Source organism: Hyperoodon ampullatus (assembly GCF_949752795.1).
Source record: "Hyperoodon ampullatus genome assembly, chromosome: 1".
NCBI lineage: Eukaryota > Metazoa > Chordata > Mammalia > Artiodactyla > Ziphiidae > Hyperoodon > Hyperoodon ampullatus.
The window spans coordinates 193,594,764-193,608,532 of NC_136914.1; the positions used below are offsets into that span (position 1 = coordinate 193,594,764).

Sequence of the window (13,769 nt, forward strand, 5' to 3'; positions counted from 1 at the left end):
ATATAGAATAGTATAAAAAATGAAATAAAAGTCGTCTATAATGTCAATATTCAGTGATAACCACTTTAACAGTTTGGTATACACACGCATACATACATACACAAGGACTTACACATATAAGCTTTTCTTCAATTGGGATTTTACTACTATATATGCAAATACAGCTTCTTACCTGGAAGTTTTCACTTGAAATTGTGCCATTAATTTTCTTTTTGTATTATGTACGGTCAGGCGACTCAGGATGGCTGTTCTCTCGCTCTCAGAACATCCCCTGCCCCACCAGTGCCTGCTTCTCCTATATCTTACTCAACTGACTGAGCTTCCTACTTGCCCCAGGCCCCAGCTGGTGATTGTTCTTATCAAAGGGGCCGGGAGGGGCGTGCCCTTCTGCTGGTTTCCCTAGTAACTAATGAGCCCACCTGTTGTCAATTCCCTATAACTGGTAATCTCTCCTCCACCACACGGGGCCCCTCCCCGGGAGCGAAGACTGCCGCCGTGTCCTGCCCATCATTCGCTGCACGTGGTGGGGTGCTGCTCCAGGACCTTGCTTCAGACGTGTAAGCTGCCCCCTCCATTAAACCACTGATGTCTCTGTTGCTGACTCCGGGCTCTTTCTTTGGTTTTGAAGCTGGGCAAGCACAGGCCTCGTAGGCCTGCGGGGTGCAGCCCAACATATTATTAACTATATTTCCAAAACATGTTTATTGTTAATGGCTGTTAGACTATAAGCTCCATGAGCATAGGGACTATCTTGTTCGTATAACCAGTAACAAGTATGACGTAATTTATTTAACCATTTTCCTATTGTTTGACATTGAGGTGGTTTCCAAATTTTCACTGTCATAAATATTACAGTATTCTTTTTTTTTTTTTTTTTTTTTGCAGTATGTGGGCCTCTCACTGCTGTGGCCTCTCCCGTTGTGGAGCACAGGCTCCGGACGCGCAGGCTCAACGGCCCTGGCTCACGGGCCCAGCCGCTCCGCGGCATGTGGGATCCTCCCGGACCGGGGCACGAACCCGTGTCCCCTGCATCGGCAGGCGGACTCCCAACCACTGCGCCACCAGGGAAGCCCCAGTATTCTTAATGTATGACTTTTCCCAGTCTTTCCCCTTTACTTGACAGCTGTTTTGTTTCTATCTCTCTGCCACCCTCAGAGGGGAGCTCTATTTTGCCTGTTGAGTCTTTGAGCTTTTGTGATGCAGATTTAGAAGGAAAGAGGTGAAGCTGAAGTTGAAGAACAAGAGGCGTGTGGGCGCTAGGAGTGGAAGAGGGATTTTCTGAGAATTTTGGAGGACAAGATGTGGGAGTAGCTATGTGAGAGAATTAGATGGGAGGTAAAAAGTATTGCAGTGGTCCATGTAGCCTCTTCACTGTGTTCTTAAAATGTAAGTACAGAAATTGAAGCGAATCAGGTGGGTCTCTTTGCCTGCCCAACATTCATCCTTTAGGATTAGGGAATCCTAACTTCTGAAACAAACAGCCCCCAAATCTCAGTGGTTTAACATCATTAAAGTTTAGGACTCGCTCATGTCACTGTCCATTGGGGTGTTCAGTGGGTGAACTTCAGGTAGTGACACAGGAACTCAACTCCATCCATATGGTGAATCTGACATCCCACAGGGTCCCTGAGTCTCGCACTGGTCCTTCTACATCCTGCCTGGAGGTAAGGAAGCAGAGAGAGCACCAAGGACTCTGCAGGAGGTTTAATGGGCCAGACCTGGAGGTGGAGTACATCGCTTTTGCTCCGTTCTGTTTTCCAGAATTCAGTCAGGTAGCCCCCATCTAGCTGCAAGGGAAATTGAGAATGTAGTTTATTGTGTCCCAGAGATGGCTAGTTTCTGTTATCACTTCCTATTCTCTGAAGTCTTGATAAAACTGTTACTCAAGGTATCTGTGTCCTCTTGGCCAAATGGTAGACAGGGCCCAACTAAGGCTATTTGGAATCTCCTTCCTTCCCAATTATTTGAATCTTGAGTAAAGTGACAAAAAGATGGAAAACATTTGGGGCTGGTTCATTCTGATGACAATGCTCTGTAATAACCATTCCTTTGTTCCTGCAAGGGGGACCACCGTAGCCTGGGAACTGTCTTTTATAAGAACTAGATATTCGACTTTTCCTTCATATCCGTAATCTACCCACATCCTTACAACAAATTCCTTTGCTGCCTAAGTTAGCTACAGTTATTTTTTGTTGCTTATAATCAAAGGACCCTAACTAATACAGAACTTGAACTCTCTTTGAATTATGTTCCTTTGTTATTATTACTAATCTGTGTTTCTTCACTCATAGCACCACTTTTGGATGATGGTTTTATAAATGTTACAGAAATAATGTTGAGATAAACTGATGTGTACATAAATCTTTACCTTATTTCCATTTCCCTAAACCAAATGCCTAGACCAAATATATTTTTAAAAAGCATTTATGGGCTTCCCTGGTGGCGCAGTGGTTGAGAATCCACCTGCCGATTCAGGGGACACAGGTTCGTGCCCTGGTCTGGGAAGATCCCACATGCCACGGAGCGGCTGGGCCTGTGAGCCATGGCTGCTGAGCCTGCGCGTCCGGAGCCTGTGCTCCGCAATGGGGGAGGCCACAGCAGTGAGAGGCCCGCATAACGCAAAAAAAAAAAAAAAAAAAAAAAAAGCATTTTAACCCTAATTATGTATTTCAGTCATTTAAACACCCATACAAAATCTTTTCATATCATAAACATTCCATTTCAGCTTCAGAAATTGTGTTTTCATCATTCTAAGTAATAGCAAACACAAGAAAGCACTCATCACACAGCCTAGTGTTAAAGTTAGGTTGATGAATCTAATCATAAGTGAGGAAATCCTTCCAGAAACTTTAGATACAGCGTGAGTTTTCTAGAACGCTGTGTCCTCAGTTGCAATAGGATGGCAAGAAAAGTTGTGTCGTATTCTTAGTGAGCCTTCAGTCGCTTATTTGCTTTTGGTCATGGTCAATTCAGATCTCAGTTTCAGTGGAAGCCATTCTTGGCCCCCTCTCTTTTATTTTTGTCTCTTTTCCTCCACACTGGGACGTCTCTTAACCTCCATGAAGCACCAGGCCACTAAGTTCTGCCCACATAAGTCAGTCAGGTCTTTATGAAATTGCCCATGGGGTTTTGCTGTTGCATGAAGACAAATTCTTTCATAGAGGGTTGGTTTGTCTTCTTGGTTTAGGAAAGAAAATGGGAAAATCTGGCATACAGATATTCATGTATCCCAAAAAGAAAGATAAAGACAATTTTTCTTTTTAATTTCCAGAAAGAGGAAAAGCTTTTTTGAACCCTGCATACCTTGGGCAAATCTTTTTTTTTTTTTTTCATCTACAGCATTACAGTTTATTGACCTATAATAACCAACTTTTAATAACACTTTATCATTGTAAAGATCTCGCCCTTTTTTTTTTTACCATCTTTATTAGAGTATAATTGCTTTACAATGGTGTGTTAGTTTCTGCTTTATAACAAAGTGAATCAGTTATACATATACATATGTTCCCGTATCTCTTCCCTCTTGCGTCTCCCTCCCTCCCACCCTCCCTATCCCACCCTTCTAGGTGGTCACAAAGCACGGAGCTGATCTCCCTGTGCTATGCAGCTGCTTCCCACTAGCTATCTATTTTACGTTTGGTAGTATATATATGTCCATGCCACTCTCTCACTTTGTCACAGCTTACCCTTCCCCCTCCCCATGTCCGCAGGTCCATTCTCTAGTAGGTTTGTGTCTTTATTCCCATCTTGCCCCTAGGTTCTTTATGACCTTTTTTTTTTTTCTTAGATTCCATATATATGTGTTGGCATACGGTATTTGCTTTTCTCTTTCTGACATACTTCACTCTGTATGACAGACTCTAAATCCATCCACCTCACTACAAATAACTCAATTTCGTTTCTTTTCATGGCTGAGTAATATTCCATTGTATATATGTGCCACATCTTCTTTATCCATTCATCTGTCGATGGACACTTAGGTTGCTTCCATGTCCTGGCTATTGTAAATAGTGCTGCAATGAACATTGTGGTGCATGACTCTTTTTGAATTATGGTTTCCTCAGGGTATATGCCCAGTAGTGGGACTGCTGGGTCGTATGGTAGTTATATTTTTAGTTTTTTAAGGAACCTCGTCTCATAGCGTTGTGGTCGGAAAAGATACTTGATAAGATTTCAATTTTCTTAAATTTACCAAGGCTTGATTTGTGACCCAAGATATGATCTATCCTGGAGAATGTTCCATGAGCACTTGAGAAGAATGTGTATTCTGTTGTTTTTGGATGGAATGTCCTACAAATATCAATTAAGTCCATCTTGTTTAATGTATCATTTAAAGCTTGTGTTTCCTTATTTATTTTCATTTTGGATGATCTGTCCATTGGTGAAAGTGGGGTGTTAAAATCCCCTACTATGATTGTGTTACTGTTGATTTCCCCTTTTATGGCTGTTAGTATTTGCCTTATGTATTGAAGTGCTCCTATGTTGGGTGCATAAGTATTTACAATTGTTATATCTTCTTGTATTGATCCCTTGATCATTATGTAGTGTCCTTCTTTGTCTCTTGTAATAGTCTTTATTTTAAAGTCTATTTTATCTGATATGAGAATTGCTACTCCAGCTTTCTTTTGATTTCCATTTGCATGGAATATCTTTTTCCATCCCCTCACTTTTCAGTCTTTATGTGTCCCTAGGTCTGAAGTGGGTCTCTTGTAGACAGCATATATATGGGTCTTGTTTTTGTATCCATTCAGCCAGTCTATGTCTTTTGCTTGGAGCATTTAATCCATTTACATTTGAGGTAATTATCGATATGTATGTTCCTATTACCATTTTCTTAATTGTTTTTGGTTTGTTATTGTAGGTCTTTTCCTTCTCTTGTGTTTCCTGCCTAGAGAAGTTCCTTTAGCATTTGTTGTAAAGCTGGTTTGGTGGTGCTGAATTCTCTTAGCTTTTGCTTGTCTGTAAAGGTTTTAATTTCTCCATCAAATCTGAATGAGATCTTTGCTGGATATAGTAATCTTGGTTGTAGGTTTTTCTCCATCACTTTAAATATGTCCTGCCACTCCCTTCTGGCTTGCAGAGTTTCTGCTGAAAGATCAGCTGTTAACCTTATGGGGATTCCCTTGTGTGTTATTTGTTGTTTTTCCCTTCCTTGGGCAATTCTTTTTTTTTTTTTTTTTTTAAAACCTCTGCAATTATTAGTTTATTAGTATCATCCAGGACTCAGATGTTCAGTATTCCTCCTGAAATTACATAAAACAAATGCAAATGGAAAGAATCCAAGTCAAAATTATATAACAAAACATCACTCCATCACAAAAGCGTGTAAAATTACAAGAACGCTATTTTAAAACACTGGCACTTTAAGAGAACGATAATCTCAAAAACCACAAAATTGCCAAATTGTTCCCTAAACTGTTAAGCAGATAAACATATGACCCTGATGAATGAGCTTGAGTTTTGTAAAGAAAAATTCAAATGAATCAGGTAATTCATACTGAAATACAAAGTTTGTCTTCTTCCCTCATGTCTATTTATAAAGGGGCAAACCATAATATAGGAAAATATACCTGATTTAAAATGTGGTATACAATTTAAAAAGTTGGCCCAATTAATTAAAAATACCTTTAATGGAGGATCTCAAGTTTCCTAAACAATCCGTATTTAGATAAATAGGAGAAGACATTTACAGCCAGCACTTTTTCTCCAGAGCCTTTGTTGGGACTAATAACAACAAAAAAAACATAATATGGCAGTCTTGTATTTTAAGCTCACGCTTTTGGGGATACATTCTCAGTCTTAAACGTGGGAACTGCAAATATAACTGCCATTACATGGTAATGGGAGTTAAAAGATGTAGAGTCCTCATGTAAAGATTAGAACATACTTTTCTATTAGTCCTTCAAGGACAGACTTTCAAAATGTTTGATTCTAATAATCCCGTGCTGTGAGTAGATTGGTTACTCTTCACTTTGTAAATGAACCTGGGCTATGTGAAATCTGGTATCAACAGATCAAGATTTGAGTTTCAGTTATGGATGAAAACTGTCTCAATTAAACTTTTATTACCCTCATCATGAGTATGCAGGGTGTGTACACAAAAGCTTTTTATCAGCTAACTATACGAAAGATAAACACTGTAATAATTCGTGTGATCCAAAATGGGCAAAAGCGAAAGACTAGCTTCCCCTTAAGAAGAAAATTTTCAGACCTATGAAAAGGACAACAATACTAATTAAAAAAATTGTATTTACTTAGAAGCATTCAGAATGTCAACAAAACAGCTACAACTTTTTTTCTTTTTTTTGCAATTACAGAGTGGTATTCAGTTAACAAAACAACAATTATTTCATATAAGCTGCATCAGAGACAACTGAAGATGAAAAAACTACCATCCCCATATATAACTAATTTGTGCTGTGCACCAACAAGAACCTGCTTTAAATTTCCATGCCAATTTACAACCCCCATACTGTACCAGGCAAGGTTAGTGGCTATTGAAAATACCACCAGGACAGGGCTATCTAAAGACACATTCGGTAGTGTGTTAACTATACAAAAAAAGACACTGTACAGTTTAAAAACAAATCTTACACAGCCTTACATTTCAATTTTTTTCTTTAAAAGGAGTGAGTTGTGTACAGGGGGGTTAAATGCTTTATAGACAAGAAAAAAAAAAACTGCGCTAGAACCAACTTATTCATCATCATCATCTTCCTCCTCCTCTTCATCCTCTTCATCTTCCTCCTCCTCCTCATCCTCTTCATCTTCCTCATCTTCCTCCTCTTCCTTCTTTTTCTTGCTTTTTTCAGCCTTGACGACTCCCTTTTTTGCTGCATCAGGCTTCCCTTTAGCTCGGTATGCAGCAATATCCTTTTCGTACTTTTCCTTCAGTTTAGCAGCCTTCTTCTCATAAGGCTGCTTGTCATCTGCAGCAGTGTTATTCCACATCTCTCCCAGTTTCTTTGCAACATCACCAATGGATAGGCCAGGATGTTCTCCTTTGATTTTTGGACGATACTCAGAACAAAACAAGAAAAAGGTCGAAGGAGGCCTCTTGGGTGCATTGGGATCCTTGAACTTCTTTTTTGTTTCCCCTTTAGGAGGGATATAAGTTTTCATTTCTCTTTCATAACGGGCCTTGTCCGCCTTTGCCATGTCTTCAAACTTTCCTTTCTCTTTAGCAGACATGGTCTTCCACCTCTCTGAGCACTTCTTAGAAAACTCTGAGAAGTTGACGGAAGCATCTGGGTGCTTCTTCTTGTGCTCCTCCCGGCAAGTTTGCACAAAGAATGCATATGATGACATTTTGCCTCTCGGCTTCTTAGGATCTCCTTTGCCCATGCTTAATTATTTTTCCTCCGCGAGGCACAGAGTCGCCCAGTGCCCGTCCGGCTCTCACTTGCCCCGGCGCTGTCTCTATGAAGCTCAATGTACTGCAATGGCTGTGAGAGCGGGAGCCAGACGCAGCCTCTCTTGGGCAATTCTTATACAATAATATACAACTGTGAAATTGGAATAACTGTCACTGGGTAAAATTTACCTCAGGTGTGGCCAACTCAGCCAAGTATTTTGTTATTGTTGTCCAACTTGTGCTGTTTGAAATACATTCTTTATCAAAATGTTAGCATAAAATGTTTAATTAGTATTTAACCCAAAATATAATATAATATAATATATATTTAAATAAAAAGAGGCACAAAATTAACTAATGATAGAAAATTTTAACAAAGCAATACAAAAGTAAGAGTAAACACTTTTAATAAAATTAGACTGAGGGCTTCCCTGGTGGCACAGTGGTTGAGAGTCCGCCTGCCGATGCAGGGGACGTCGGTTCGTGCCCTGGTCTGGGAAGATCCCACATGCCGCGGAGCGGCTGAGCCCGTGAGCCATGGCCGCTGAGCCTGCGCATACGGAGCCTATGCTCTGCAACGGGAGGGGCCACAACAGTGAGAGGCCCGCGTATAGCAAAAAAAAAAAAAAAAAAAAAAAAAATTAGACTGAAACAAGTCTTTCTTAACTTGAAACCAAAGCCAGAAGAAAATGAAAAAGATTTTAAAAGCCACTTATCAAAAAGATCTGGTAGAATAATTTTGTGAGCAAATTTTAAACATCTATACAGAATAAATTTTGTTACTGAGCCCTGGAACAGTTTAAAGAAAAAGGAAATATTCCAAATACATGGTACAAACAACATTACACTATTGCCAAATCTTACTAAACTAAAAGAAAGCTACTGACCAACCTCACTTATGAACTTCAACCAAAAAATATCCTAAACAAAATGTTAGTAAATAGAATTGGATAAGACACTGAAAGGATAGTAGATCATGAATAAGTGTAATTCATTCTAGATTGCAAGGATAATTTGATATAAATAAATAAGTTAACATACTATTTTAGCTGCCAAAAACATTTAATTCCAAATCTTTTCCTGATTTTTTAAAAAATTTGTGAAGTAGGATGGAATGGATATTGCCTGAATATATAAGATAAATACATATTGAAAATTTAAGGCCAGTATTTAGTGGATAAATATTGGAAATGTTTCCATTAAAGTCAGAGATAAGGATTTCTTAGATCGTCACAATTATTTAGTACTATTCTGAACATTTGAGACAATGCAATTAATCAAGGAAATGAAATAAGAGGTATACATCCTTGAAGGGAGGATGCAAAATTATCATAATTTCCAGCTAATATAATTTTATACTCATAAACGCCAGGAAAACAAACTGTAAAACTTTTGGAACTATTAAGAGTATCAGTAACGTAGCTAGTTTTAAAATAAATATACAAAAATGCAGTCAGTCTTTTCGTTTACCAGTGATAACTAGTGAGAAAACTACCACATTTACAACAACTAAAAATAAAGAAAATCAAATAGAAAAATAACTAAAAAGAAATATATAGTAATACAAGTTATAAAACTCTACCAGTGTACAAAAATTAACTCAAAGTGGATTGAAGACTTGAACATAAGACCTGAAACCATAAAGCGTCTAGAATAAAACATAGTCAGTAAGCTTCTTGAAATACATAGGTCTTGGCAATGATTTTTAAATCTCATACTAAAAGCAAGAGTAACAAAAGCAAAAATAAACTGGGACTACATTAAATTACAAAGCTTCCTCACAACAAATGCAGCAATCAACAAAATAAAAAGGCAACATACTGCATAAGAGAAAATATTTGCAAATCACACATCTGATAAGGGTTTAATATCCAAAATATATAAAGAATTCATACAACTGTGGTGATCATTTCACAATGTATACAAATATCAAATCATTATGTTGTACACCTGAAACTAATATAATGCTTTATCAGTTATACCTCTATAAAATGAATTTAAAGACATACCTTGCTTCTGGACAAAAATATTTGGTGTTGTAAAGATGTCAATTCTCTTTAAAATAGACTCCAAATTATATGAAATTTCAATAAAAATCCAACAGGATTATTTTACAACATGACAAAAATTACTTTCAAGTTCATCTGCAAAGACTGTAACAAAGGAGAGGTAGGGAGGGGACACGCACTTTCCCTATTAGATAGTAACATCTTGTATTTAGCAGTAATAGTAATAACAAAACAGCAAAAACATGGATGGTATTGGCATAGGAAAAGATAGACTGTGAAGTGGTGGGGTGAGAGGGTAGAAAATCACAGAAACAGACTCAAGTATTATGAAAGCTTAGTGTTTTTGGTTTGCAAACTCAGGAGTTTCCTGGGTGACATCTGAAACTGTCCCCCCCACCCCTCCATGCGGAGACAAGCCACTCCCTATTGGTGGGTGGCAGGTTTAATAAGGAAGGGAACTTAACGATGCTTGCCATGGGTGGATGCAAGATGAGTAGCTCTCTGCACCTGCCCCCCAGTTTATACAGAGTTTAAAAGTTTATACAGAGGCCTTAACTGGGTTCAGTCATGCATACAGTCCAAATGGTCTCAGCAACACAATACTCTCTCAAAGCTGTGTCCTTGAAGGACTTCTAGGTAGGCAGAGTAGGTGGTACCTACATTCCGAGGATAGGGGAGGGGGCGAAGTCTCTGATTGCCCGGGGTCCAGCTTGCAGGTCAACTAGTAGTCACGTCCTCACCATGATCTCCTCCAACAAGTGTATGATAAATGTGGCATTTCAAATCACAGGGGAAAGATTTGCTATTCACTAAATAATTTGGGGCAACTGGCACCTTAAGGGAAAAATTACATGTCATGAATTCAATTCCAGGTAGATTAAAATTTTTAATAAATGTCAAAAGTGAAACAGAAGTTTGAGTACACACTTTTACTAACAATAAAGTGCAACAAGTCTTTCCTAACTTGACACCAAAGCCAGAAACCATAAAAGAAAATGCACTTACATAGAAATTAAGTACTTCCTGGCAGCAAAAACAAAAACAAAATAACACAATTATAGAAGTGTAAAAAACTTAGAAAAAACTAGTAACACACCGGATGGACAAAGAATTACTACTACAGGATGAGCAGCTCTTACAAATCAACTGTAAAAAGAAAAATGGTCAAAGACTATGAATAATCAATTCATGAAAGAACAAATTAAAATGGATGAAAAGTATGAAAAGATGTTGTTTCATTATTTTCTAAAACAAACAAACAAAAAATAACAAAAAACAAATCTTTTTAAACCATAATATTGGCATCAGGTGAATCAAATGTTGGTATAGAGGAGGCAAATTTTTACCTCCACCCTCTTACTATCGTTGGCTGGGCCTGAGAATTAAACTGACATAGACAGATTAACATGAGAAAAGTGTACACATTAAAATAAGTTTTACATGACACAGCAGCCCTCATAAGGAATGAAGACCCAAAGAAATGGCAGAACCTACATGCTTTTATATTAGGTTGAAAAAAAGAAGCAATTGTGGAAAAGTAACTAAACACTGTAGAGAGGCTAAAGGAAGGTAAGAATTATTCGAACAAGGTCTGTTTGTACAGAGTTCTTTCTGCCTCAGTTCCGTGTCTCTGGTGATAAGAACGTCTTCCTTTTTCCTGGCACAGAGATCACACCTTTCACATGGGAGTTTTATCTCCTGCTTTCAGGAATAAAAAGGAGGGTCTGAATGCCCATCTTGCCTCTGCTGTTTCTCAAGTGCCTTTAATGCAAAATAAGCAATATGCCAAATCTGCGTATTTTGGGGTGACATGCTCTGAACTCCTTCACTGGCAAAGGGGAAAAAAAAATGGCATTTCTCCAAAACTTTTGATAGGGGTATGAATGGATACCTTTCTGGAAGGCGTTTTTATTAATCCATATTGCAATTATAATGGCACATCTCATTCAATCCAAGATCTCATATGTAGAAATTCTCCACAAAGACATAGCTACAGCATAGGGGGGAAAATGCGTAAACATGCCCATTGTTTTAATAATGATAAAAGCAAAACTGAAAAAACAAAACACAACAAAATGTCCATCACTAGGTGATTGGTCAAGTAAATGAGACAGTTGGCTACCATTAAAATGTAAGGCTGTAGTTTTTTATCTTTTGAGGTGGAAACATGAAATCAGCACATTTCTGAGTGGGAAAAAAATAGGCTGCAGTAAAGGATGAATTCATTTATAAAGCATATGTCCACATATCTATACATGTGTCCATGTACATTTAGAAATCTGGAAGTTTATCTCTGGCTGGTGAGATTTGGTGATTTTTATGGTCTTAATGGTTTTTTCTCATTTGATTTTTATTTATTTATTTACTTGCTAAATGAGCACGTACCCTCTTAACTATAAAATATTAAGCTTTTCCAAAATAAGTCACCTTGCCAACCAGTTCCCCAACCCTTTTGGTTCTGTCCCTCCCTCTACACCAACAGTACCACATTTCTTCAATACTAAACTGCACATTTTTTTCTCACTAGGAGCCATCTTAAAATATATGGCATCTCACAATTGCTTTTGGCCAGGAGGCTGACATGACATAGCTGTCAGTGCCTGTGTATGTGCAAACTTGGTTATAGTTATTCATATTGTCATCACTTCAGTTAATTGCAGGCATCACTGGTACTACATCTGTTGAGTATAACTGCCATGTAAAATTGCTTTGGTTACTGTTGCTACATAACTAATCACCTCAAGACTTAATGGCTTAAAACAACCATCATTTTATTATCTCTCACAGCTTCTGTGGGCCAGGAATTCAGGAAGAACTTGACCGGATGCTTCTGGTTAAGAAATCTCTCATGAGACTGCAGTCCCATAGCGGCTGGAATCAGAACAGCAGAGGCTGAGGGTGCAGGAGCACCTGGAAACTGGCAAAGCATCTTTCTCTCTTTGCTAGTCTCAGAGCTTCTCCATGTGATCCTTCTGAGTTAGAATAGTTTGGGCTTCCTTGCAGCATGGTGGCCACAGACCAGCCAGACTGCTAACATGGAAGCTCTGGGCTCTAGAGCAAATATTCCAGCAAACAAGGTGGAATTTTTGTTGTTGTTGATGGGGGTAGGAGTTTATTAATTAATTTATTTATTTTTGGCTGTGTTGGGTCTTCGTTTCTGTGCGAGGGCTTTCTCTAGTTGTGGCAAGCGGGGACCACTCTTCATCACCGTGCGCGGGCCTCTCACTATCGCGGCCTCTCTTGTCGTGGAGCACAGGCTCCAGACGCGCAGGCTCAGTAGTTGTGGCTCACGGGCCCAGTTGCTCCGCGGCATGTGGGGACCCTCCCAGACCAGGGCTCGAACCCGTGTCCCCTGCATTAGCAGGCAGATTCTCAACCACTGCGCCACCAGGGAAGGCCCAAGGTGGAATCTGTATCATCTTTTTCAGACCTGGCTTCAGAAGTCATGCAGTGCCACATCGGATGCTTTCCACTGGTTACACGCAAGTCACAAACTAGCCTAGATTCAAGGAATGAGAAACTAGACTTCCCCTCTTAATGCGGCAGTAGTAAGCTTCTAGAAGCACATGTGGGACAAGAGCTATTATTATGATCACCTTTGGGGAAAAAAATATCTGCCACAAAATGTTCTCAAAAAGATTATACTTGCATTTAGCATTAAAATGTAAAGTTATCTTAAATCCAGAAAAGTACTACATGATAAAAACAAATCCCTTTCTTTATGTTTAACAGAACTCTTTCAATAGGTGTAAAATAAAACTTTCAAATGATAAGGGAGCAGTGTCTCATAGTTTAATTGGCAGAATTTATTCTGTCTTGGTGTCCATTGCAGAGATGTGTTCCATTCGCCCGTTCAGGTCTACTTCCCACACTTCTCCTTGTGAGGCGGATGGATGTGCTCCTGTGCCCACTGGCTTCAGGTTGGGTTGGACCAGTGGAGAGGCCCGGCAGGAGATGGGTGGGTGGGAGGGTGGGAGGGAGGGAGGGCAGGCAGACGGAGCATTCACTTACCTGTTCTCTGCCTGTGAGCTCCTGACTCAGGTTGTCACTGTACAATTCGCCCCCCTTCCAGGTTTATGTAACATCCCCCATCCCTCTTTCTTTTATACTAAGGTAGTGACAGTTCCTCAGATGTTAGCCCTAGGTTTCTACACTTTCCTTTCTGGTTCCCCTACACCTTTGTAATTAGTGCCTTTGTAAATAAGTCCCTGACTGGTCAAGAGGTGTATAGAATAATGCTGCATTTTACAACTAATGGCATCTTAGAATAGATTAAACACAGCCTTAGAAGTGACTTCACTTTACATGTTAACAGGATGAATAGAGACTGGCCTGTCCAAGGCCTTCCCACTGTGGGGAGGTAGGCTGGTGAAGCTGGAAGCTAAGGGGAGAGACATCAGGAAAAT

The 13,769-nt window shown here is 39.2% G+C and overlaps 1 protein-coding gene across 1 annotated transcript; it reads right to left on the reverse strand.

Moving 5' to 3' along the window:
* Positions 1–6,547: 6,547 nt before the first annotated feature.
* Positions 6,548–7,404, reverse strand: LOC307049953 (high mobility group protein B1-like). Its single transcript, XM_079699694.1, has one exon. The coding sequence runs from the start codon at positions 7,342–7,344 to the stop codon at positions 6,697–6,699; it is 648 nt and encodes a 215-aa protein (XP_079555820.1). The 5' UTR covers positions 7,345–7,404; the 3' UTR covers positions 6,548–6,696.
* Between the last annotated feature and the right edge of the window lie 6,365 nt (positions 7,405–13,769).